Consider the following 26,836-nt stretch of genomic DNA (forward strand, 5'->3'; position numbering starts at 1 on the left):
ACCCTGACCCAAACCCTGACCCAACCCTGTCCAAAACCCTGTCCCGAACCCTGACCCAACCCTGTCCCAACCCTGTCCCAAACCTGTCCCAACCCTGACCCAACCCTGACCCAACCCGGTCCCTAACCCTGTCCCAAACCCTGTCCCAAACCCTGACCAACCCTGACCCAACCCTGTCCCAAACCCTGACCCAACCCTGTCCCAAACCCTGACCGCAACCCTGACCCAACCCGGTCCCAAACCCTGTCCCAAACCCTGACCCAACCCTGTCCCAAACCCTGACCCTACCCTGTCCCAAACCCTGACCTAACCCTGTCCAAACCCTGACCCAACCCTGTCCCAACCCTGACCCAACCCTGTCCCAAACCCTGACCCAACCCCTTCCCAAACCCTGTCCCAACCCTATCGCAAACCCTGACCCAACCCTGTCCCAAACCCTGACCAAACCTGACCCAACCTTGTCCCAACCCTGTCCCAAACCCTGTCCCAAACCCTGACCCAACCCTGTCCCAAACCCTGACCCAACCCTGACCCAAACCCTGACCCAACCCTGACCCAACCCTGACCCAACCCTGTCCCAAACCCTGACCCAACCCTGTCCCAAACCCTGTCCCAAACCCTGTCCCAAACCCTGACCAACCCTGTCCCAAACCCTGTCGCAAACCCTGTCCCAAACCCTGACCCAACTCTGACCCAACCCTGTCCCAACCCTTTCCCAAACCCTGTCCCAAACCCTGTCCCAAACCCTGACCCAACTCTGACCCAACCCTGACCCAACCCTGATCCAACCCTGTCCCAAACCCTGACCCAAACCCTGACCCAACCCTGACCCAACCCTGACCCAACCCTGTCCCAAACCCTGACCCAACCCTGACCCAACCCCAACCCTGACCCAACCCTGACCCAACCCTGACCCAACCCTGACCCAAACCCTGACCCAACCCTGTCCCAAACCCTGTCCCAACCCTGTCCCAAACCCTGTCCCAAACCCTGTCCCAAACCCTGACCGCAACCCTGACCCAACCCTGACCCAACCCTGTCCCAAACCCTGTCCCAAACCATGACCCAACCCTGACCCAACCCTGACCCAACCCTGTCCCAAACCCTGACCCAACCCTGTCCCAACCCTGTCCCAACCCTGTCCCAACCCTGACCCAACCATGACCCAACCCGGTCCCTAACCCTGTCCCAAACCCTGTCCCAAACCCTGACCAACCCTGTCCCAAACCCTGACCAACCCTGACCCAACCCTGTCCCAAACCCTGACCCAACCCTGACCCAACCCTGTCCCAAACCCTGACCGCAACCCTGACCCAACCCTGACCCAACCCTGTCCCAAACCCTGTCCCAACCCTGTCCCAAACCCTGTCCCAAACCCTGTCCCAAACCCTGACCGCAACCCTGACCCAACCCTGACCCAACCCTGTCCCAAACCCTGTCCCAAACCATGACCCAACCCTGACCCAACCCTGACCCAACCCTGTCCCAAACCCTGACCCAACCCTGTCCCAACCCTGTCCCAACCCTGACCCAACCATGACCCAACCCGGTCCCTAACCCTGTCCCAAACCCTGTCCCAAACCCTGACCAACCCTGTCCCAAACCCTGACCAACCCTGACCCAACCCTGTCCCAAACCCTGACCCAACCCTGACCCAACCCTGTCCCAAACCCTGACCGCAACCCTGACCCAACCCTGTCCCAAACCCTGACCCAACCCTGACCCAACCCGGTCCCTAACCCTGTCCCAACCCGGTCTAAACCCGGTCTCTCTCTGGTCTCTCTCAGATCTACTTCTCGTGGGTCGACAGTAAGAACTTCGCAGACGTGACTCGCCGCTGGTTTTCAGAACATCTACCGTTTCCTCTGGGTTTGATTTTACCAGGACGAATGCACCGCCTCCAGAACGAGAGACTGAGGCTCCTGCGAGGAGGAGAGCTCCTGGAGCCCGAGGAGAACCTGGAGAAGGAGGTGAGACCCCGAGGAGAACCTGGAGAAGGAGGTGAGACCCCGAGGAGAACCTGGAGAAGGAGGTGAGACCCTGAGGAGAACCTGGAGAAGGAGGTGAGACCCCGAGGAGAACCTGGAGAAGAAGGTGAGACCCCGAGGAGAACCTGGAGAAGGAGGTGAGACCCCGAGGAGAACCTGGAGAAGGAAGTGAGACCCTGAGGAGAACCTGGAGAAGGAGGTGAAAACCTGGAGAAGGAGGTGAGACCCTGAGGAGAACCTGGAGAAGGAGGTGAGACCCTGAGGAGAACCTAGAGAAGGAGGTGAGAACCTGGAGAAGGAGGTGAGACCCCGAGGAGAACCTGGAGAAGGAGGTGAGACCCCGAGGAGAACCTGGAGAAGGAGGTGAGACCCCGAGGAGAACCTGGAGAAGGAGGTGAGACCCTGAGGAGAACCTGGAGAAGGAGGTGAGAACCTGGAGAAGGAGGTGAGACCCCGAGGAGAACCTGGAGAAGGAGGTGAGACCCCGAGGAGAACCTGGAGAAGGAGATGAGACCCCGAGGAGAACCTGGAGAAGGAGGTGAGACCCCAAGGAGAACCTGGAGAAGGAGGTGAGGACCCGTAGAAGGAGGTGAGGACCCGGAGGAGGAGGTGAGGACCCGGAGGAGGAAGTGAGGACCCGGAGGAGGAGGAGGTGTGGACCCGGAGGAGGAGGTGAGGACCCGGATGAGGAGGAGGTGTGGACCCGGAGGAGGAGGTGAGGACCCGGAGGAGGAGGAGGTGAGGAGGTGAGGACCTGGAGGAGGTGAGGACCTGGAGGAGGAGTAAAGGTCATCATGTGTTGCAGATGTTGCTGGACGCGCTCGACTGCATGAACCTTCTGTCCCAGAGACTCGGACGACACAAGTTCTTCTTCGGCGACTCGTACGTTTCATTTGCTGCAGAATTTATTTCAAGCCTCGTTCAAACATTTGACCTACACTTGACCTACACTTGACCTGCACTTGACCTGCACTTGACCTGCACTTGACCTACACTTGACCTGCACTTGACCTGCACTTGACCTACACTTGACCTGCACTTGACCTGCACTTGACCTACACTTGACCTGCACTTGACCTGCACTTGACCTGCACTTGACCTGCACTTGACCTACACTTGACCTGCACTTGACCTGCACTTGACCTACACTTGACCTGCACTTGACCTGCACTTGACCTGCACTTGACCTACACTTGACCTGCACTTGACCCGCACTTGACCTACACTTGACCTGCACTTGACCCGCACTTGACCTGCACTTGACCCGCACTTGACCCGCACTTGACCCGCACTTGACCTACACTTGACCTGCACTTGGCCTACACTTGACCTGCACTTGACCCGCACTTGACCTACACTTGACCTACACTTGACCTGCACTTGACCTGCACTTGACCTACACTTGACCTGCACTTGACCTGCACTTGACCTACACTTGACCTGCACTTGACCTGCACTTGACCTACACTTGACCTGCACTTGACCTGCACTTGACCTACACTTGACCTGCACTTGACCCGCACTTGACCTACACTTGACCTGCACTTGACCCGCACTTGACCTGCACTTGACCCGCACTTGACCCGCACTTGACCCGCACTTGACCTACACTTGACCTGCACTTGACCTACACTTGACCTGCACTTGACCCGCACTTGACCTACACTTGACCTGCACTTGACCCGCACTTGACCTACACTTGACCTGCACTTGACCTACACTTGACCTGCACTTGACCCGCACTTGACCCGCACTTGACCTGCACTTGACCCGCACTTGACCCGCACTTGACCCGCACTTGACCTACACTTGACCTGCACTTGACCTGCACTTGACCCACACTTGACCCACACTTGACCCACACTTGACCCACGTTGGCCTTGACCTGTGACCTGTGACCTGTGTCTCTCTTCAGTCCGTCTTCTCTGGACGCTGTGGTCTTTGGACATTTGGCGCCTGTTTTCAAGATCAAGTTCCCGAACTCTAAACTGCAGCAGCATCTTCAGACTCTGGAGAACCTGTGTGTTTTCTGCTCCACCGTCCTGCAGCTGTACTTCCCCCCAACGGGGACAGGTAAGCACTGCCCACAGCCAGCCCCGCCCACAGCCAGCCCCGCCCGCAGCCAGCCCCGAGGGGTAATGGCGGGTAATGGGGGGTATGAGGGGAAATGGGCGGTAATGGGGGGTATGGGCGGTATAGGGGGGTATGGGCGGTATAGGGGGGTATGGGCGGTATGGGGGTATGGGCGGTATAGGGGGGTATGGGCGGTATAGGGGGGTATGGGCGGTATAGGGGGGTATGGGCGGTATAGGGGGGTATGGGCGGTATGGGGGGGTATGGGCGGTATAGGGGGGTATGGGCGGTATGGGGGGGGTATGGGCGGTATAGGGGGGTATGGGCGGTATAGGGGGGTATGGGCGGTATGGGGGGGTATGGTGATATGGGGGGTATGGGCGGTATGGGGGGGTATGGGCGGTATGGGGGGGTATGGGCGGTATGGGGGGGTATGGGCGGTATGGGGGGGTATGGGCGGTATAGGGGGGTATGGGCGGTATAGGGGGGTATGGTGGTATGGGGGGTATGGGCGGTATGTTTGATTTTTAAAGTTGGTTCCTCTCCACAGATCCGGCTCCTCGCCCGCCGCCCGTTGCCCCGGACGACGGCGATCACGTGCCTCACAAGCGGCGGAAGCAGCTTCTGTCGATGCTGTTTGCGGTGGGCGCCATGTTGAGTTACGCCGTGTTGACGGGGATCCTGTCGGTCAGTCTGCACCAGACGGGGGCGCTAGAGGAGCCGCCCGACGACGAGCCGGAGACGCACGAGCAAGAGCACCAGCCGTGACATGTCACATGACGTGTCATGTGACATGTCACATGACGTGTCACATGACAGGAAATGGAATAAATCTATTTAAATGTTCAGCACGATGTCGTCATTTAAGCTTTTCACATTTCAGGGTTTTAGAGCTGAAAGCACCGCCTCTTCAGCGATAAGCACCGCCTCTTCAGCGATAAGCCCCGCCTCTTCAGCGATAAGCCCCGCCTCTTCAGCGATAAGCCCCGCCTCTTCAGCGATAAGCCCCGCCTCTTCAGCGATAAGCCCCGCCTCTTCAGCGATAAGCCCCGCCTCTTCACTGATAAGCCCCGCCTCTTTACTGATAAGCCCCGCCTCTTCAGCGATAAGCACCGCCTCTTCAGCGATAAGCACCGCCTCTTCAGCGATAAGCCCCGCCTCTTCAGCGATAAGCCCCGCCTCTTCACTGATAAGCCCCGCCTCTTCAGCGATAAGCCCCGCCTCTTCAGCGATAAGCCCCGCCTCTTCACTGATAAGCCCCGCCTCTTCACTGATAAGCCCCGCCTCTTCAGCAATAAGCACCGCCTCTTCACTGATAAGCCCCGCCTCTTCAGCGATAAGCCCCGCCTCTTCACTGATAAGCCCCGCCTCTTCAGCGATAAGCACCGCCTCTTCAGCGATAAGCCCCGCCTCTTCAGCGATAAGCCCCGCCTCTTCAGCGATAAGCCCCGCCTCTTCAGCGATAAGCCCCGCCTCTTCACTGATAAGCCCCGCCTCTTTACTGATAAGCCCCGCCTCTTCAGCGATAAGCACCGCCTCTTCAGCGATAAGCACCGCCTCTTCAGCGATAAGCCCCGCCTCTTCAGCGATAAGCCCCGCCTCTTCACTGATAAGCCCCGCCTCTTCAGCGATAAGCCCCGCCTCTTCAGCGATAAGCCCCGCCTCTTCACTGATAAGCCCCGCCTCTTCACTGATAAGCCCCGCCTCTTCAGCAATAAGCACCGCCTCTTCACTGATAAGCCCCGCCTCTTCAGCGATAAGCCCCGCCTCTTCACTGATAAGCCCCGCCTCTTCAGCGATAAGCGCCGCCTCTTCAGCGATAAGCCCCGCCTCTTCAGCGATAAGCCCCGCCTCTTCACTGATAAGCCCCGCCTCTTCAGCGATAAGCACCGCCTCTTCACTGATAAGCCCCGCCTCTTCACTGATAAGCCCCGCCTCTTCAGCGATAAGCACCGCCTCTTCAGCGATAAGCACCGCCTCTTCAGCGATAAGCCCCGCCTCTTCAGCGATAAGCCCCGCCTCTTCAGCGATAAGCCCCGCCTCTTCACTGATAAGCCCCGCCTCTTTACTGATAAGCCCCGCCTCTTCAGCGATAAGCACCGCCTCTTCAGCGATAAGCACCGCCTCTTCAGCGATAAGCCCCGCCTCTTCAGCGATAAGCCCCGCCTCTTCACTGATAAGCCCCGCCTCTTCAGCGATAAGCCCCGCCTCTTCAGCGATAAGCCCCGCCTCTTCAGCGATAAGCCCCGCCTCTTCACTGATAAGCCCCGCCTCTTCAGCGATAAGCACCGCCTCTTCACTGATAAGCCCCGCCTCTTCACTGATAAGCCCCGCCTCTTCAGCGATAAGCACCGCCTCTTCAGCGATAAGCCCCGCCTCTTCAGCTATAAGCACCGCCTCTTCAGCTATAAGCACCGCCTCTTCAGCGATAAGCCCCGCCTCTTCATCGATAAGCACCGCCTCTTCAGCGATAAGCCCCGCCTCTTCACTGATAAGCCCCGCCTCTTCAGCGATAAGCACCGCCTCTTCAGCGGTAAGCCCCGCCTCTTCAATGATAAGCCCCGCCTCTTCAGTGATAAGCCCCGCCTCTTCAGCGATAAGCCCCGCCTCTTCAGCGATAAGCACCGCCTCTTCAGCCCCGCCTCTTCAGCGATAAGCCCCGCCTCTTCAGCGATAAGCACCGCCTCTTCAGCGATAAGCACCGCCTCTTCACGACACTGAAAAAGGCATGTTTTTATTTTAGAAGTGAATATTTACCAGGTCTAAACCAGGACTAAACCAGGTCTGAAGCAGGAATAAACCAGGACTAAACCAGGACTAAACCAGGACTAAACCAGGTCTAAACCAGGTCTAAACCAGGACTAAACCAGAACTAAACCAGACTAAACCAGGTCTGAAGCAGGACTAAACCAGGACTAAACCAGGACTAAACCAGGTCTAAACCAGGACTAAACCAGGTCTAAACCAGGACTAAACCAGGTCTAAACCAGGACTAAACCAGGTCTAAACCAGGTCTGAAGCAGGACTAAACCAGGACTAAACCAGGTCTAAACCAGGTCTAAACCAGGACTAAACCAGGTCTAAACCAGGACTAAACCAGGACTAAACCGGGTCTAAACCAGGACTAAACCAGGTCTGAACCAGGTCTGAAGCAGGACTAAACCAGGACTAAACCAGGTCTAAACCAGGTCTAAACCAGGACTAAACCAGAACTAAACCAGACTAAACCAGGTCTGAAGCAGGACTAAACCAGGACTAAACCAGGACTAAACCAGGTCTAAACCAGGACTAAACCAGGTCTAAACCAGGACTAAACCAGGTCTAAACCAGGACTAAACCAGGTCTAAACCAGGTCTGAAGCAGGACTAAACCAGGACTAAACCAGGTCTAAACCAGGTCTAAACCAGGACTAAACCAGGTCTAAACCAGGACTAAACCAGGACTAAACCGGGTCTAAACCAGGACTAAACCAGGTCTGAACCAGGTCTGAAGCAGGACTAAACCAGGACTAAACCAGGTCTAAACCAGGTCTAAACCAGGTCTAAACCAGGACTAAACCAGGTCTGAACCAGGACTAAACCAGGACTAAACAAGGTCTAAACCAGGTCTAAACCAGGTCTAAACCAGGACTAAACCAGGTCTAAACCAGGACTAAACCGGGTCTAAACCAGGACTAAACCAGGTCTAAACCAGGACTAAACCAGGTCTGAACCAGGTCCGAAGCAGGACTAAACCAGGACTAAACCAGGACTAAACCAGGTCTGAACCAGGTCTGAACCAGGTCTAAACCAGGACTAAACCAGGTCTAAACCAGGTCTAAACCAGGTCTAAACCAGGACTAAACCAGGTCTAAACCAGGTCTGAACCAGGTCTAAACCAGGACTAAACCAGGTCTAAACCAGGACTAAACCAGGACTAAACCAGGTCTAAACCAGGTCTGAACCAGGTCTAAACCAGGTCTAAACCAGGACTAAACCAGGACTAAACCAGGACTAAACCAGGTCTGAACCAGGTCTGAACCAGGTCTAAACCAGGACTAAACCAGGACTAAACCAGGACTAAACCAGGTCTGAACCAGGTCTAAACCAGGACTAAACCAGGACTAAACCAGGACTAAAGCGGGTCTGAACCGGGTCCGAACCGGGTCTGAACCGGGTCTAAACCAGGACTAAACCAGGACTAAACCAGGACTAAACCAGGTCTGAACCAGGTCTGAACCAGGTCTAAACCAGGACTAAACCAGGACTAAACCAGGACTAAACCAGGTCTAAACCAGGACTAAACCAGGACTAAACCAGGTCTGAACCAGGTCTGAACCAGGACTAAACCAGGACTGGCTGCAGCGTGTACACGCCGCCGGTGGTCCTCCCCCGGTGCCCTGGTCCTCCCCCACTCTTCGGTGGTTCTCTCATCTGGAGCCTCTTCTTCCCGGTCCTCCGCCGTTCATCACGCCTCTCCTCGGGTCTCAGTTCTGGTTGTGGTTCTGGTTCTAGTTCTGGTTCTCAGGTTCTTCTGCACGTCTTCAGGATGGGCTGGACGGTCCCGGTCCTGGTTCTGGTCCTGGTCTCGGGGCTCAGGATCCGCGGGGTTCACGGGGTCACGGAGGAACGGGACGTTCAAGGTAAAATATGAGTTTAATTTTCATCACTTTTCACTCAAAGTTACTTGAGTGAAAAGTTTAACAAGGTCTGGTTTAGACCTGGTTTAGTCCTGGTTTAGACCTGGTTTAGACCTGGTTTAGACCTGGTTTAGACCTGGTTTAGACCTGGTTTAGACCTGGTTTAGTCCTGGTTTAGTCCTGATTTAGTCCTGGTTTAGTCCTGATTTAGACCTGGTTTAGTCCTGGTTTAGTCCTGGTTTAGACCTGATTTAGTCCTGATTTAGTCCTGATTTAGACCTGGTTTAGTCCTGGTTTAGTCCTTGTTTAGACCTGCTTTAGTCCTGCTTTAGTCCTGCTTTAGTCCTGGTTTAGTCCTGGTTTAGACCTGGTTTAGTCTTGGTTTAGTCCTGGTTTAGACCTGGTTTAGACCTGGTTTAGTCCTGGTTTAGTCCTGGTTTAGTCCTGGTTTGGACCCGGTTTAGTCCTGGTTTAGTCCTGGTTTAGTCCTGGTTTAGACCTGGTTTAGTCCTGGTTTAGTCCTGATTTAGTCCTGGTTTAGTCCTGGTTTAGTCCTGGTTTAGTCCTGGTTTAGACCTGGTTTAGTCCTGGTTTAGTCCTGATTTAGTCCTGGTTTAGACCCGGTTCATGGCTCGGGGCCAGTCTTGGTGAGCGCTTGTTTCCACTCCGCAGTAAAAGGAATGAGGCTCCTGGAGAATGCGCGTGTGTGTTTATGTTTCTCGTTACCGTGGAAACGCTCACACACAAGGAAGTTCAAAAACGCGTTACTCAATAAATTACAGCGACACAGACTTTTACTGTTTTACCCACAACTAAAGCTCTAAAGCTCTAAAGACACACCTTAGAGTGTATAAAGCTCTAAAGACACACCTCAGAGTGTATAAAGCTCTAAAGACACACCTCAGAGTGTATAAAGCTCTAAAGACACACCTCAGAGTGTATAAAGCTCTAAAGACACACCTCAGAGTGTATAAAGCTCTAAAGACACACCTCAGAGTGTATAAAGCTCTAAAGTCATCATATCCCTGATACAAAAGAAGTGAAGGAGCGACTGTGCCTCATAGAGACTATTTCTATTCTGAATGTGACTATCGTTCATACACCTCAATTATGTCCAAAAGAACGGAACAAATCCTCCTCTTTTCTCCACTATAAAGAAAGATCTAGAAAAATGGAACCTCAGAGTTCCATCTCCGGCTTTTTGATGAGTGAGAAAGAAAAATGTCTTTATTTCAGGTGAAATGTTCACGTTGCTGGTGTGATCCAGAATGTTGTGCTCGATGGTCTTATACTGAGAGTCATGTGGTGCCTGAGGTTCCTGTACAGGTCTTATACTGAGAGTCATGTGGTGCCGGGGGTTCCTGTACAGGTCTTATACTGAGAGTCATGTGGTGCCTGAGGTTCCTGTACAGGTCTTATACTGAGAGTCATGTGGTGCCTGAGGTTCCTGTACAGGTCTTATACTGAGAGTCATGTGGTGCCGGGGGTTCCTGTACAGGTCTTATACTGAGAGTCATGTGGTGCCTGAGGTTCCTGTACAGGCCTTATACTGAGAGTCATGTGGTGCCTGAGGTTCCTGTACAGTTCTTATACTGAGAGTCATGTGGTGCCTGAGGTTCCTGTACAGGTCTTATACTGAGAGTCATGTGGTGCCTGAGGTTCCTGTACAGTTCTTATACTGAGAGTCATGTGGTGCCTGAGGTTCCTGTACAGGTCTTATACTGAGAGTCATGTGGTGCCTGAGGTTCCTGTACAGTTCTTATACTGAGAGTCATGTGGTGCCTGAGGTTCCTGTACAGGTCTTATACTGAGAGTCATGTGGTGCCTGAGGTTCCTGTACAGTTCTTACTGCAGATGACAGACGCTTGAGTCATGAGGAGGAAGTGAAGAATCTCTGGCTCAAATCTGTTCTTACAACATGGAAGGAGCTGATCAGAACAAACTAAACACAGATGTCACAATCTTAAACTGGTAAAACTTTATGACCAAAAGTTTTGTACAAATAGAACTGACTGAGACTCAAGGTCTGGAGGACAAAAGGTCTGGAGGACAAAAGGTCTGGAGGACAAAAGGTCTGGAGGACAAAAGGTCTGGAGGACAGATGTAAAAGAGAATCACATGAAAAGATTTGAGATGTGGAAAGAGAAACAGACTTTTATGTTTTTTACACATAAACAGTTATTATAACCAAGACATGAAACACAGTCACTCTGACCTTTATAACCTCTGACCTTTATGACCTCTGATCTTCATAACCTCTGACCTTTATAACCTCTGACCTTTATGACCTCTGATCTTCATAACCTCTGACCTTTATAACCTCTGACCTTTATGACCTCTGATCTTCATAACCTCTGACCTTTATAACCTCTGACCTTTATGACCTCTGATCTTCATAACCTCTGACCTTTATAACCTCTGACCTTTATGACCTCTGATCTTCATAACCTCTGACATTTATAACCTCTGACCTTAATAACCTCTGACCTTTATGACCTCTGACCTTTATAACCTCTGACCTTTATAACCGCTGACCTTTATGACCTCTGACCTTTATAACCGCTGACCTTTATGACCTCTGACCTTTATAACCTCTGACCTTTATAACCTCTGACCTTTATAACCTCTGACCTTTATGACCTCTGACCTTTATAACCTCTGACCTTTATAACCTCTGACCTTTATGACCTCTGATCTTCATAACCTCTGACCTTTATGACCTCTGACCTTTATAACCTCTGACCTTTATGACCTCTGACCTTTATAACCTCTGACCTTTATAACCTCTGACCTTTATAACCTCTGACCTTTATAACCTCTGACCTTTGTAACCTCTGACCTTTATAACCTTTGACCTTTAAAACCTTTGACCTTTATAACCTCTGACCTTTATAACCTTTGACCTTTATAACCTCTGACTTGCCTCATGTCTTGTCCTGCTCTTTCCGTCCCAGACGTCTTTGAGCTTAAACTGAACTTTCCGCTGGACGAGACTCTTTTATTGACTGTGAAATGACCTGTTTTTGCAGTGATTGACGTGCTAGCGCTGCAGGAGGCGGGGCAAACAGCGGCGGCGGTGAAGAAGCTGTGGGCGGGGCTGAGCACGCTCAGTGACGTTTACCTTGTTTCGACGCTGAAGCTGCCTCCAAAACTCGGCGGAGTTTTGTTCGGACTTTACGACAAAAAAGACCAAAGCAAGATCCTGGAGGTGGCGCTCATGGGCAAGATCAGCAAAGGTACGGCCTGACTGGATGAGAGGGAGAGGGGCGGAGCCAAAGGTGAGAGGGGATTGGACCTCATTAAAGCCGCAATGGACGATTTTACTGCGATTTGAGAACGCAGGCGGAAGTGCACATGCCACTCCCCCGTGCACATGCCACTCCCCCGTGCACATGCCACTCCCCCGTGCACTCCCCCGTGCTCATGCCACTCCCCCGTGCTCATGCCACTCCCCCGTGTGGACTGATACAACACACACGTGCGTTTGTTTATTTGCGCAACAGATCGCATCACATCTCTCGTCTCCCGTAGATTTCCATCTTCTTCTGCGTCAGCTCGAACTGTCTTTCTCCGTCTTCATTTTGCCCCGTACACTGAGGGAACTATATTATGATAGATCCATGCGCTTAGGCACGCGGAAACGTGGGGACGAGCCACACGCGGCTGCAGGTGAGCGACAGGTGCGTTTTTTGATTGACACGTGGCAGGACAAATGGACAGTCCACACCACGAGGAAATATGATAAAAAATGTGCTGAAAAAAATCGTCCATTCCACCTCAGTCTACAACAGCCTCATGAGGCCTCGGCACAAAACAACCTGTCCAATGTTAATGAGGCACAGCTCCGCCCCTTTGGGCGGAACCAACCAGAGATCAGGAGAGTATAAAGGCTCCTCCCCTTTGGGCAGAACCAATCAACCAGAGCTCAGGAGTATAGTTGCCATGGTGACTGTGTTTACAGTTTTTTCAGCATTTTGTTCCAGGGGCGGGACTTAACGTCCCATAGCAGACTCCACCCACAAGCAAAAGAGTGACAGATCGAGAGAGTTCTGTGTCAGCAGCGGGCAGATCTATAATCTGTTTATAATCTGATTATAATCTGGTTATAATATGGTTATAATCTGGTTATAATATGGTTATAATATGGTTATAATCTGGTTATAATATGGTTATAATCTGATTATAATATGGTTATAATCTGGTTATAATCTGATTATAATCTTCTTATAATCTGGTTATAATCTGGTTATAATCTGATTATAATCTGATTATAATCTGGTTATAATCTGATTATAATCTGATTATAATCTGGTTATAATCTGATTATAATCTGATTATAATCTGGTTATAATCTGATTATAATCTGATTATAATCTGATTATAATCTGGTTATAATCTGATTATAATCTGATTATAATCTGGTTATAATCTGGTTATAATCTGGTTATAATCTGATTATAATCTTCTTATAATCTGGTTATAATCTGGTTATAATCTGATTATAATCTGATTATAATCTGATTATAATCTGATTATAATCTGGTTATAATCTGGTTATAATCTGGTTATAATCTGATTATAATCTTCTTATAATCTGGTTATAATCTGGTTATAATCTGATTATAATCTGATTATAATCTGGTTATAATCTGATTATAATCTGATTATAATCTGATTATAATCTGATTATAATCTGGTTATAATCTGATTATAATCTGATTATAATCTGGTTATAATCTGATTATAATCTGATTATAATCTGATTATAATCTGGTTATAATCTGATTATAATCTGATTATAATCTGGTTATAATCTGGTTATAATCTGATTATAATCTGATTATAATCTGGTTATAATCTCAGTGCTGGTGCGTTATGTTCGTGCTGACGGTCGACTGCACACGCTGAACCTTCAGAACGCGCCGCTGGCCGATGGGCGGAGCCACAGCTTTGTGCTGCGATTGGGCGGCCTGCGGAGGCGGAGCCTCAACGCTGAGCTCTACGTTGACTGTCGATTGGCCGATTCCGCTGCATCACTTCCTGCCCTGGGAAATGTGGACGGAGACAGTGACAGTGTGGACGTCAGGCATGGACAGAAGACCTACGCTCGAGTCCAGGTAGAAACAGGACCAAACAGGACCAAACAGGACCAAACAGGGCCAAGCAGGACCAAACGGGACCAAACAGGACCAAACAGGGCCAACCAGGACCAAACAGGGCCAAATAGGACCAAACGGGACCAAACATGACCAAACAGGACCACGGCCAAACAGGACCAAACAGGACCAAACGGGGCCAAGCAGGACCAAACGGGACCAAACAGGACCAAACAGGGCCAACCAGGACCAAACAGGGCCAAACAGGACCAAACGGGACCAAACATGACCAAACAGGACCAAACAGGACCAAAGAGGATCAAACAGGACGAAACAGGGCCAAACGGGACAAAACGGGACCAAACAGGACCAAACAGGGCCAACCAGGACCAAACAGGGCCAAACGGGACCAAATAGGACCAACCAGGACCAAACGGGACCAAAAAGGACCAAACGGTGTAAACGGGACCAAACGGGACCAAACAGGGCCAAACAGGACCAAACGAGACCAAACAGGACCAAACAGGGCCAACCAGGACCAAACAGGACCAAACAGGGCCAAACAGGAACAAACAGGACCAGACAGGACCAAACAGGGCCAAACGGGACCAACCAGGACCAAACAGGACCAAACAGGGCCAAACGGGACCAAACGGGACCAAACGGGACCAAACAGGACCAGACAGGACCAAACAGGACCAGACAGGACCAAACAGGACCAAACAGGGCCAAACAGGGCCAAACGGGACCAAACGGGACCAAACGGGACCAAACAGGACCAAACAGGGCCAGACAGGACCAGACAGGACCAAACAGGACCAGACAGGGCCAAGCAGGACCAAACGGGACCAAACAGGACCAAACAGGGCCAACCAGGACCAAACAGGGCCAAACAGGACCAAACGGGACCAAACAGGACCAAACAGGACCAAACGGGGCCAAGCAGGACCAAACGGGACCAAACAGGACCAAACAGGGCCAACCAGGACCAAACAGTGCCAAACAGGACCAAACGGGACCAAACATGACCAAACAGGACCACGGCCAAACAGGACCAAACAGGACCAAACGGGGCCAAGCAGGACCAAACGGGACCAAACAGGACCAAACAGGGCCAACCAGGACCAAACAGGGCCAAACAGGACCAAACGGGACCAAACATGACCAAACAGGACCAAACAGGACCAAACGGGGCCAAACAGGACCAAACGGGACCAAAGAGGATCAAACAGGACAAAACAGGGCCAAACAGGACAAAACGGGACCAAACAGGACCAAACAGGGCCAACCAGGACCAAACAGGGCCAAACGGGACCAAATAGGACCAACCAGGACCAAACGGGACCAAAAAGGACCAAACGGTGTAAACGGGACCAAACGGGACCAAACAGGGCCAAACAGGACCAAACGAGACCAAACAGGACCAAACAGGGCCAACCAGGACCAAACAGGACCAAATAGGACCAAACAGGGCCAAACGGGGCCAAACGGGACCAAACGGGACCAAACGGGACCAAACAGGACCAGACAGGACCAAACAGGACCAGACAGGACCAAACAGGACCAAACAGGACCAAACAGGACCAAACAGGGCCAAACAGGGCCAACCAGGACCAAACAGGGCCAAACGGGACCAAATAGGACCAACCAGGACCAAACGGGACCAAAAAGGACCAAACGGTGTAAACGGGACCAAACGGGACCAAACAGGGCCAAACAGGACCAAACGAGACCAAACAGGACCAAACAGGGCCAACCAGGACCAAACAGGACCAAACAGGGCCAAACAGGAACAAACAGGACCAGACAGGACCAAACAGGGCCAAACGGGACCAACCAGGACCAACCAGGACCAAACAGGACCAAACAGGGCCAAACGGGACCAAACGGGACAAAAACAGGACCAGACAGGACCAAACAGGACCAGACAGGACCAAACAGGACCAAACAGGGCCAAACAGGGCCAAACGGGACCAAACGGGACCAAACGGGACCAAACAGGACCAAACAGGGCCAACCAGGACCAGGGCCAAACAGGACCAGACAGGACCAAACAGGACCAGACAGGACCAAACAGGACCAAACAGGACCAGACAGGGCCAAGCAGGACCAAACGGGACCAAACAGGACCAAACAGGGCCAAACAGGACCAAACAGGGCCAAACAGGACCAAACGGGACCAAACATGACCAAACAGGACCATGGCCAAACAGGACCAAACAGGACCAAACGGGGCCAAGCAGGACCAAACGGTACCAAACAGGACCAAACAGGGCCAACCAGGACCAAACAGGGCCAAACAGGACCAAACGGGACCAAACATGACCAAACAGGACCACGGCCAAACAGGACCAAACAGGACCAAACGGGGCCAAACAGGACCAAACGGGACCAAACAGGACCAAACAGGGCCAACCAGGACCAAACAGGGCCAAACAGGAACAAACGGGACCAAACATGACCAAACAGGACCAAACAGGACCAAACGGGGCCAAACAGGACCAAACGGGACCAAAGAGGATCAAACAGGACAAAACAGGGCCAAACGGGACAAAACAGGACCAAACAGGACCAAACAGGGCCAACCAGGACCAAACAGGGCCAAACGGGACCAAATAGGACCAACCAGGACCAAACGGGACCAAAAAGGACCAAACGGTGTAAACGGGACCAAACGGGACCAAACAGGGCCAAACAGGACCAAACGAGACCAAACAGGACCAAACAGGGCCAACCAGGACCAAACAGGACCAAATAGGACCAAACAGGGCCAAACGGGGCCAAACGGGACCAAACGGGACCAAACGGGACCAAACAGGACCAGACAGGACCAAACAGGACCAGACAGGACCAAACAGGACCAAACAGGACCAAACAGGACCAAACAGGGCCAAACGGGACCAAACGGGACCTAACGGGACCAAACGGGACCAAACAGGACCAAACAGGGCCAACCAGGGCCAAACAGGACCAGACAAGACCAAACAGGAGCAGACAGGACCAGACAGGACCAAACAGGGCCAAGCAGGACCAAACGGGACCAAACAGGACCAAACAGGGCCAACCAGGACCAAACGGGACCAAACAGGACCAAACAGGGCCAACCAGGACCAAACAGGACCAAACAGGGCCAAACAGGACCAGGGCCAAACAGGACCAGACAGGACCAAACAGGACCAGACAGGACCAAACAGGACCAAACAGGACCAAACAGGGCCAAACAGGGCCAAACGGGACCAAACGGGACCAAACGGGACCTAACAGGACCAAACGGGACCAAACAGGACCAAACAGGGCCAACCAGGACCAAACAGGGCCAAACAGGACCAGGACCAAACAGGACCAGACAGGACCAAACAGGACCAGACAGGACCAAACAGGACCAAACGGGACCAAACGGGACCAAACGGGCCAAAACAGGACCAAACAGGGCCAACCAGGACCAAACAGGGCCAAACAGGACCAGGGCCAAACAGGACCAAACAGGACCAGACAGGACCAGACCTGACCAAACAGGACCAAACAGGACCAAACAGGACCAGACAGGACCAAACAGGACCAGACAGGGCCAAACAGGACCAAACAGGACCATACAGGACAAACAGGACCAAACAGGACCAAACAGGACCAGGGCCAAACAGGACCAAACGGGACCAAACAGGACCAAACAGGGCCAACCAGGACCAAACAGGGCCAAACAGGACCAGGGCCAAACAGGACCAAACAGGACCAGACAGGACCAGACAGGACCAGACAGGGCCAAACAGGACCAAACAGGACCAGACAGGACCAAACAGGACCAGACAGGACCAAACAGGGCCAAACAGGACCAAACAGGACCATACAGGACCAAACAGGACCAAACAGGACCAAACAGGACCAGACAGGACCAAACAGGACCAAACAGGACCAAACAGGGCCAAGCAGGACCAAACGGGACCAAACAGGACCAAACAGGGCCAACCAGGACCAAACAGGGCCAAACGGGACCAAACGGGACCAAACGGGACCAAACAGGACCATGGCCAAACAGGACCAAACAGGACCAAACGGGACCAAACAGGACCAAACAGGACCAGACAGGACCAGACAGGACTAGACAGGACCAAACAGGACCATACAGGACCAAACAGGACCAAACAGGACCAGACAGGACCAAACAGGACCAAACGGGACCAAACGGGACCAAACAGGACCAAACAGGACCAGACAGGACCAGACAGGACTAGACAGGACCAAACAGGACCAAACAGGACCAAACAGGGCCAAACGGGACCAAACGGGACCAAACGGGACCAAACAGGACCATGGCCAAACAGGACCAAACGGGACCAAACGGGACCAAACAGGACCAAACAGGACCAAACAGGACCAGACATGACTAGACAGGACCAAACAGGACCATACAGGACCAAACAGGACCAAACAGGACCAGACAGGACCAAACAGGACCAGACAGGACCAATCAGGACCAAACAGGACCAAACAGGACCAAATAGGACCAAACGGGACCAAACAGGACCATGGCCAAACAGGACCAAACGGGACCAAACGGGACCAAACAGGACCAAACAGGACCAAACAGGACCAGACATGACTAGACAGGACCAAACAGGACCATACAGGACCAAACAGGACCAAACAGGACCAGACAGGACCAAACAGGACCAGACAGGACCAATCAGGACCAAACAGGACCAAACAGGACCAAATAGGACCAAACGGGACCAAACAGGACCATGGCCAAACAGGACCAAACGGGACCAAACGGGACCAAACAGGACCAAACAGGACCAAACAGGACCAGACATGACTAGACAGGACCAAACAGGACCAAACAGGACCAAACAGGACCAGACAGGACCAAACAGGACCAGACAGGACCAATCAGGACCAAACAGGACCAAACAGGACCAAACAGGACCAGACAGGACCAAACAGGACCAGACAGGACCAGACAGGACCAAACGGGACCAAACGGGACCAGACGGGACCAAACGGGGCCAAACGGGACCAAACGGGACCAAACAGGACCAGACAGGACCAAACAGGACCAAACAGGACCAGACAGGGCCAAACAGGGCCAAGCAGGACCAAACGGGACCAAACGGGACCAAACGGGACCAAACGGGACCAAACGGGACCAAACAGGACCAAACAGGACCAAACAGGACCAGACAGGACCAAACAGGGCCAAACAGGGCCAAGCAGGACCAAACAGGACCAAACAGGACCAAACAGGACCAAACAGGACCAGACAGGACCAATCAGGACCAAACAGGACCAAACGGGACCAAACGGGACCAAACGGGACCATGGCCAAACAGGACCAAACGGGACCAAACGGGACCAAACAGGACCAGACATGACTAGACAGGACCAAACAGGACCAAACAGGACCAAACAGGACCAGACAGGACCAAACAGGACCAGACAGGACCAATCAGGACCAAACAGGACCAAACAGGACCAAACAGGACCAAACAGGACCAGACAGGACCAGACAGGACCAAACAGGACCAAACGGGACCAGACGGGACCAAACGGGGCCAAACGGGACCAAACGGGACCAAACAGGACCAGACAGGACCAAACAGGACCAAACAGGACCAGACAGGGCCAAACGGGGCCAAGCGGGACCAAACGGGACCAAACGGGACCAAACAGGACCAAACAGGACCAAACAGGACCAAACAGGACCAGACAGGACCCTTTGCTAGTGTTTGGTGTTTTTCAGGGCGCGGTGCAGTTCCTGAGCCTGGTGTTAGGGGGCAGTGTGGCCAAAGCCGGGGCTCTGGCCGATTGTCCGTTTCAGGATTCCTCAAACGACCTCGGCGCTCTCCTCGGTCAGTGTCACTGACCTGCACACACAGAGTGACCTGCACACACAGAGTGACCTGCACACACAGAATGACCTGCACACACAGAGTGACCTGCACACACAGAGTGACCTGCACACACAGAATGACCTGCACACACAGAATGACCTGCACACACAGAGTGACCTGCACACACAGAGTGACCTGCACACACAGAGTGACCTGCACACACAGAGTGACCTGCACACACAGTGTCAGGTCAGTTAGTGTCAGGTCAGTTAGTGTCAGGTCAGTTAGTGTCAGGTCAGTTAGTGTCAGGTCAGTTAGTGTCAGGTCAGTTAGTGTCCAGTTTCTTCGCTTTGAAGACGGAAAAATCCAACGGATTCGACGGTGAGCGAGAGAATCAGCTGTTTTACTGTTTCCTGTCAGGTGACCACCTGAAGGCTCTGATTGGTCAGCTCATCATCTTCAACCAAGTGCTGGGAGAACTGCGACTGGACATCAGAGAACAGGTGAGACATCAGAGACGTGAGACATCAGAGAACAGGTGAGACATCAGAGACGTGAGACATCAGAGACGTGAGACATCAGAGAACAGGTGAGACATCAGAGACGTGAGACATCAGAGACGTGAGACATCAGAGAACAGGTGAGACATCAGAGACGTGAGACATCAGAGAACAGGTGAGACATCAGAGACGTGAGACATCAGAGAACAGGCGAGACATCAGAGACGTGAGACATCAGAGACGTGAGACATCAGAGACGTGAGACATCAGAGAACAGGTGAGACATCAGAGACGTGAGACATCAGAGAACAGGTGAGACATCAGAGACGTGAGACATCAGAGAACAGGTGAGACATCAGAGACGTGAGACATCAGAGAACAGGTGAGACATCAGAGACGTGAGACATCAGAGAACAGGTGAGACATCAGAGACGTGAGACATCAGAGACGTGAGACATCAGAGACGTGAGATATCAGAGACGTGAGACATCAGAGACGTGAGACATCAGAGAACAGGTGAGATATCAGAGACGTGAGACATCAGAGACGTGAGATATCAGAGACGTGAGACATCAGAGACGTGAGACATCAGAGACGTGAGATATCAGAGACGTGAGACATCAGAGACGTGAGACATCAGAGACGTGAGATATCAGAGACGTGAGATATCAGAGACGTGAGACATTAGAGACGTGAGACATCAGAGAACAGGTGAGACATCAGAGAACAGGTGAGACATCAGAGAACAGGTGAGACATCAGAGACGTGAGACATCAGAGACGTGAGACATCAGAGACGTGAGACATCAGAGAACAGGTGAGACATCAGAGAACAGGTGAGACATCAGAGAACAGGTGAGACATCAGAGACGTGAGACATCAGAGACGTGAGACATCAGAGAACAGGTGAGACATCAGAGACGTGAGACATCAGAGAACAGGTGAGACATCAGAGACGTGAGACATCAGAGAACAGGTGAGACATCAGAGACGTGAGACATCAGAGAACAGGTGAGACATCAGAGACGTGAGACATCAGAGACGTGAGACATCAGAGAACAGGTGAGACATCAGAGACGTGAGACATCAGAGACGTGAGACATCAGAGAACAGGTGAGATATCAGAGACGTGAGACATCAGAGACGTGAGATATCAGAGACGTGAGACATCAGAGACGTGAGACATCAGAGACGTGAGATATCAGAGACGTGAGACATCAGAGACGTGAGACATCAGAGACGTGAGATATCAGAGACGTGAGACATCAGAGACGTGAGACATCAGAGACGTGAGATATCAGAGACGTGAGACATCAGAGACGTGAGACATCAGAGAACAGGTGAGACATCAGAGAACAGGTGAGACATCAGAGAACAGGTGAGACATCAGAGACGTGAGACATCAGAGACGTGAGACATCAGAGAACAGGTGAGACATCAGAGACGTGAGACATCAGAGACGTGAGATATCAGAGACGTGAGACATCAGAGACGTGAGACATCAGAGACGTGAGATATCAGAGACGTGAGACATCAGAGACGTGAGACATCAGAGACGTGAGATATCAGAGACGTGAGACATCAGAGACGTGAGACATCAGAGAACAGGTGAGACATCAGAGACGTGAGATATCAGAGACGTGAGACATCAGAGACGTGAGATATCAGAGACGTGAGACATCAGAGACGTGAGACATCAGAGAACAGGTGAGACATCAGAGACGTGAGACATCAGAGACGTGAGATATCAGAGACGTGAGACATCAGAGACGTGAGACATCAGAGACGTGAGACATCAGAGACGTGAGATATCAGAGACGTGAGACATCAGAGACGTGAGACATCAGAGACGTGAGACATCAGAGAACAGGTGAGACATCAGAGACGTGAGATATCAGAGACGTGAGACATCAGAGACGTGAGACATCAGAGAACAGGTGAGACATCAGAGACGTGAGATATCAGAGAACAGGTGAGACATCAGAGACGTGAGACATCAGAGAACAGGTGAGACATCAGAGACGTGAGACATCAGAGAACAGGTGAGACATCAGAGACGTGAGACATCAGAGAACAGGTGAGACATCAGAGACGTGAGACATCAGAGAACAGGTGAGACATCAGAGACGTGAGACATCAGAGAACAGGTGAGACATCAGAGACGTGAGACATCAGAGACGTGAGACATCAGAGACGTGAGACATCAGAGACGTGAGACATCAGAGAACAGGTGAGACATCAGAGACGTGAGACATCAGAGAACAGGTGAGACATCAGAGACGTGAGACATCAGAGAACAGGTGAGACATCAGAGACGTGAGACATCAGAGAACAGGTGAGACATCAGAGACGTGAGACATCAGAGAACAGGTGAGACATCAGAGACGTGAGACATCAGAGACGTGAGACATCAGAGAACAGGTGAGATATCAGAGACGTGAGACATCAGAGACGTGAGACATCAGAGACGTGAGACATCAGAGACGTGAGACATCAGAGACGTGAGACATTAGAGACGTGAGACATCAGAGAACAGGTGAGACATCAGAGACGTGAGACATCAGAGACGTGAGACATCAGAGACGTGAGACATCAGAGAACAGGTGAGACATCAGAGAACAGGTGAGACATCAGAGACGTGAGACATCAGAGACGTGAGACATCAGAGACGTGAGACATCAGAGCTGAGTCTTGTCTTTGTTTCAGGTGAAAGAAATGTCTCTGATCAGAAACACCATCCTGGAGTGTCAAGTTTGTGGTGAGTCTAAACCAGGTCTAAACCGGGTCTAAACCAGGTCTAAACCAGGTCTAAACCAGGTCTAAACCAGGACTAAACCAGGTCTAAACCAGGACTAAACCAGGACTAAACCAGGACTAAACCAGGACTAAACCAGGACTAAACCAGGACTAAACCAGGTCTAAACCAGGACTAAACCAGGACTAAACCAGGTCTAAACCAGGTCTAAACCAGGTCTAAACCAGGTCTAAACCAGGACTAAACCAGGTCTAAACCAGGTCTAAACCAGGTCTAAACCAGGACTAAACCAGGACTAAACCAGGACTAAACCAGGTCTAAACCAGGTCTAAACCAGGACTAAACCAGGACTAAACCAGGACTAAACCAGGTCTAAACCAGGTCTAAACCAGGTCTAAACCAGGTATAAACCAGGACTAAACCAGGTCTAAACCAGGTCTAAACCAGGTCTAAACCAGGTCTAAACCAGGACTAAACCAGGACTAAACCAGGACTAAACCAGGTCTAAACCAGGTCTAAACCAGGTCTAAACCAGGTCTAAACCAGGTCTAAACCAGGACTAAACCAGGACTAAACCAGGACTAAACCAGGACTAAACCAGGTCTAAACCAGGTCTAAACCAGGTCTAAACCAGGTCTAAACCAGGACTAAACCAGGTCTAAACCAGGTCTAAACCAGGACTAAACCAGGACTAAACCAGGTCTCTCTGCAGGTTTCCATGAGCCTCGCTCTCGTTGCTCTCCTAATCCCTGCTTTAAGGGCGTGGCCTGTGTGGAGAGCTTACAGTTCCCAGGATTCACCTGTGATCCGTGTCCCGCCGGCTTCGAAGGAAACGGGACATACTGCGAGGACGTGGACGAGGTCTGGACCTGGATTCTGAACAGAACGATATTGTAAATGTTAACGACATGTGATATTATTGTGATTAGGCTGAAATGATTCATCGACTCATTCATTAGTGGAGACTAAGAACATCGTGTAGTTGGGTTTCTCTAATGGTCATTTTGATCTGGTCCTGGTCGTGGACCTGGACCTGGTCTTGACCTGGTTGCTTCTCTCCTCAGTGCTCTGTGTGGCCGTGTCATGACCCCTCCCTCTGTGTGAACACTGTGGGCGGGTTCTCTTGTAAGCCCTGCCCCCTCGGCCTGTGGGGGGCGCCAGTGAGTGGCACCGGCCTCAGCTTTGCCAAGACTCACACACAGGTAACGAGTCCTGGTCTGAATGTGGTCCCAGTCCTGGTCCCAGTCCTGGTCCCGGTCCCGGTCCAGGTCCAGGTCTGGACTCAGCCGGACTCTGTGTCTCTGTTTCAGGAATGTTCTGACATCGACGAGTGTTTGGATCGTCCAGATGTTTGCCCCGCCCACTCCGTGTGCATCAACACCGTGGTCAGTGACCTCAGTGACCTCAGTGACCTCAGTGACCTCAGTGACCTCGTGCTAAAACGCCGTGTTTCCACTGATGCTAACGACTATGTGGCGCCTTAGCAACACAAAGCTAGCAAAGCACGTTAGCAACAGCTGTTTCCTGTTTATGGCACTGGCTTTGTCCAGAGCCACAATCTGATATTTCCAGGTCATAAAGCGTCTGACGTTAGCATTAGCATTAGCATGACATAAAGAGAGGTTCAAATGCCACGCCCCTCACACACACTAGCTTCACACACGCTATCTTTAGCCACGCCCTTCACACGCACTAGCTTTAGCCACGCCCTTCACACGCACTAGCTTTAGCCACGCCCCTCACACACACTAGCTTTAGCCACGCCCCTCACACACACTAGCTTTAGCCACGCCCCTCACACACACTAGCTTTAGCCACGCCCCTCACACACACTAGCTTTAGCTACGCCCCTCACACACACTAGCTTTAGCCACGCCCCTCACACACACTAGCTTTAGCCACGCCCCTCACACACACTAGCTTTAGCCACGCCCCTCACACACACTAGCTTTAGCCACGCCCCTCACACACATCAGATATATGAGTTCTTTGAGTCTTTGACCGTTCCTTGTTCTGGTCCAGGGTTCATTCAAATGTGGCGGATGTCGACCTGGTTTCCTTGGTAACCAAACCTCGGGATGTTATGCCCAAAACTCCTGTTCCGGTCTGACCTTTAACCCGTGCGACGCCAACGCCCACTGCAGCCTTGAACGCAGCGGAGAGGTCACCTGCACAGTAAGACTGAGACCGGGTTTAGACCGGGTTTAGACCGGGTTTAGACCGGGTTTAGACCGGGTTTAGACCGGGTTTAGACCGGTGGAGCATGAAATGCTTCAGACGTGGTTCTCTCTGGTTCCAGTGTAACGTGGGCTGGGCGGGGAATGGAAACACATGTGGATTGGACACGGACATCGATGGTTTTCCGGATCGTTCTCTGCCCTGTGAAGACACGCACCGCCACTGCAGACAGGTGAGAGCCAATCAGGGCCTCTGCAGACAGGTGAGAGCCAATCAGGGCCTCTGCAGACAGGTGAGAGCCAATCAGGGCCTCTGCAGACAGGTGAGAGCCAATCAGGGCCTCTGCTGACAGGTGAGAGCCAATCAGGGCCTCTGCTGACAGGTGAGAGCCAATCAGGGCCTCTGCAGACAGGTGAGAGCCAATCAGGGCCTCTGCTGACAGGTGAGAGCCAATCAGGGCCTCTGCAGACAGGTGAGAGCCAATCATGGCCTCTGCTGACAGGTGAGAGCCAATCAGGGCCTCTGCTGACAGGTGAGAGCCAATCAGGGCCTCTGCAGACAGGTGAGAGCCAATCAGGCCTCTGCTGACAGGTGAGAGCCAATCAGGGCCTCTGCAGACAGGTGAGAGCCAATCAGGGCCTCTGCTGACAGGTGAGAGCCAATCAGGGCCTCTGCAGACAGGTGAGAGCCAATCAGGGCCTCTGCAGACAGGTGAGAGCCAATCAGGCCTCTGCTGACAGGTGAGAGCCAATCAGGGCCTCTGCAGACAGGTGAGAGCCAATCAGGGCCTCTGCAGACAGGTGAGAGCCAATCAGGGCCTCTGCAGACAGGTGAGAGCCAATCAGGGCCTCTGCAGACAGGTGAGAGCCAATCAGGGCCTCTGCTGACAGGTGAGAGCCAATCAGGGCCTCTGCAGACAGGTGAGAGCCAATCAGGGCCTCTGCTGACAGGTGAGAGCCAATCAGGGCCTCTGCTGACAGGTGAGAGCCAATCAGGGCCTCTGCAGACAGGTGAGAGCCAATCAGGGCCTCTGCTGACAGGTGAGAGCCAATCAGGGCCTCTGCAGACAGGACCTGACAGGACCTGACAGGACCTGCAGGGGGCGCCAGAGTCAGGGACCTCTGTGTTTCCAGGACAACTGCGTTCTGACCCCAAACAGCGGTCAGGAGGACGCAGATGGAGACGCCATCGGAGACCAGTGCGACGAGGACGCGGACGGAGACGGAATCAAGAACGTGGAGGTAAAAGTCTGACCTCTGACCTCTGACCTTTGACCTACGCCAGTAAGCACAGGCTGTTAGATAGGGTTTGAAAACGATGATGATTGAACAGGTTCCAGAATGGTCGTCTCCGTTATTGAGTGTAGCGTTCTTAACTATAAGAGAGCGTTGTATATGACTTTTCAGCCTGGCGGGGCCCCCAGAGGCCCTCAGCGAGAACACTGTAATATTCACTTTTTTAATTAATTAATTAATGAAATGGCCGTCCACAATTTAAAATTCCCCGTCCTGTCTAAGAGCCGGCCCCGGCCCCCCCGGCCCCGGCCCCGGCCCCGGCCCCGGCCCGTGGATTCAGTTTGGGAGGGTCAGGGACATGATGAAAAGACAAAGGGGACAGATCAGGTAATATGCCACCTCTCTGACCTCTGACCTCAGGATAACTGCCGCCTCGTCCCAAACAAAGACCAGCAGAACTCGGACTCGGACTCGTTCGGGGACTCGTGTGACAACTGTCCCACCGTCCCAAACCCGGACCAGAAAGACACGGACTCCAACGGCCAAGGAGACGCCTGCGACCAGGA

General features: G+C 52.3%; 2 protein-coding genes across 2 annotated transcripts in view; both read left to right on the forward strand.

Annotated features, from left to right (window-relative positions):
* LOC140374138 (metaxin-1-like) overlaps positions 1-4,861 on the forward strand; it is a 186,553-nt gene extending 181,692 nt beyond the window's left edge. The window contains exons 5-8 of the mRNA XM_072460944.1: positions 1,788-1,970; positions 2,794-2,870; positions 3,904-4,061; positions 4,612-4,861. Of these exons, the coding sequence (XP_072317045.1) occupies positions 1,788-1,970; positions 2,794-2,870; positions 3,904-4,061; positions 4,612-4,829 (636 nt within the window). The 3' untranslated portion in view covers positions 4,830-4,861. The remainder of the gene's footprint in view (positions 1-1,787; positions 1,971-2,793; positions 2,871-3,903; positions 4,062-4,611) is intronic.
* Positions 4,862-8,541: 3,680 nt separating this feature from the next.
* The window catches only part of thbs3a (thrombospondin 3a), a 35,466-nt gene continuing 17,171 nt past the window's right edge, over positions 8,542-26,836 (forward strand). Inside the window, exons 1-13 of the mRNA XM_072460263.1 lie at positions 8,542-8,682; positions 11,709-11,915; positions 13,543-13,796; positions 19,513-19,621; positions 20,024-20,106; positions 22,809-22,860; positions 23,570-23,718; positions 23,922-24,059; positions 24,168-24,242; positions 24,880-25,032; positions 25,157-25,267; positions 26,169-26,276; positions 26,691-26,836. The exon at positions 26,691-26,836 is cut by the window's right edge and continues 14 nt beyond it. Coding sequence (XP_072316364.1) covers positions 8,589-8,682; positions 11,709-11,915; positions 13,543-13,796; positions 19,513-19,621; positions 20,024-20,106; positions 22,809-22,860; positions 23,570-23,718; positions 23,922-24,059; positions 24,168-24,242; positions 24,880-25,032; positions 25,157-25,267; positions 26,169-26,276; positions 26,691-26,836 — 1,679 coding nt within the window. The 5' untranslated portion in view covers positions 8,542-8,588. The remainder of the gene's footprint in view (positions 8,683-11,708; positions 11,916-13,542; positions 13,797-19,512; positions 19,622-20,023; positions 20,107-22,808; positions 22,861-23,569; positions 23,719-23,921; positions 24,060-24,167; positions 24,243-24,879; positions 25,033-25,156; positions 25,268-26,168; positions 26,277-26,690) is intronic.

The sequence above is a fragment of the Eucyclogobius newberryi genome, unplaced genomic scaffold (assembly GCF_026437365.1).
Source record: "Eucyclogobius newberryi isolate DKJ021-1_F unplaced genomic scaffold, fEucNew1.0.hap1 SCAF_3, whole genome shotgun sequence".
NCBI classification, from domain to species: Eukaryota; Metazoa; Chordata; class Actinopteri; order Gobiiformes; family Gobiidae; genus Eucyclogobius; species Eucyclogobius newberryi.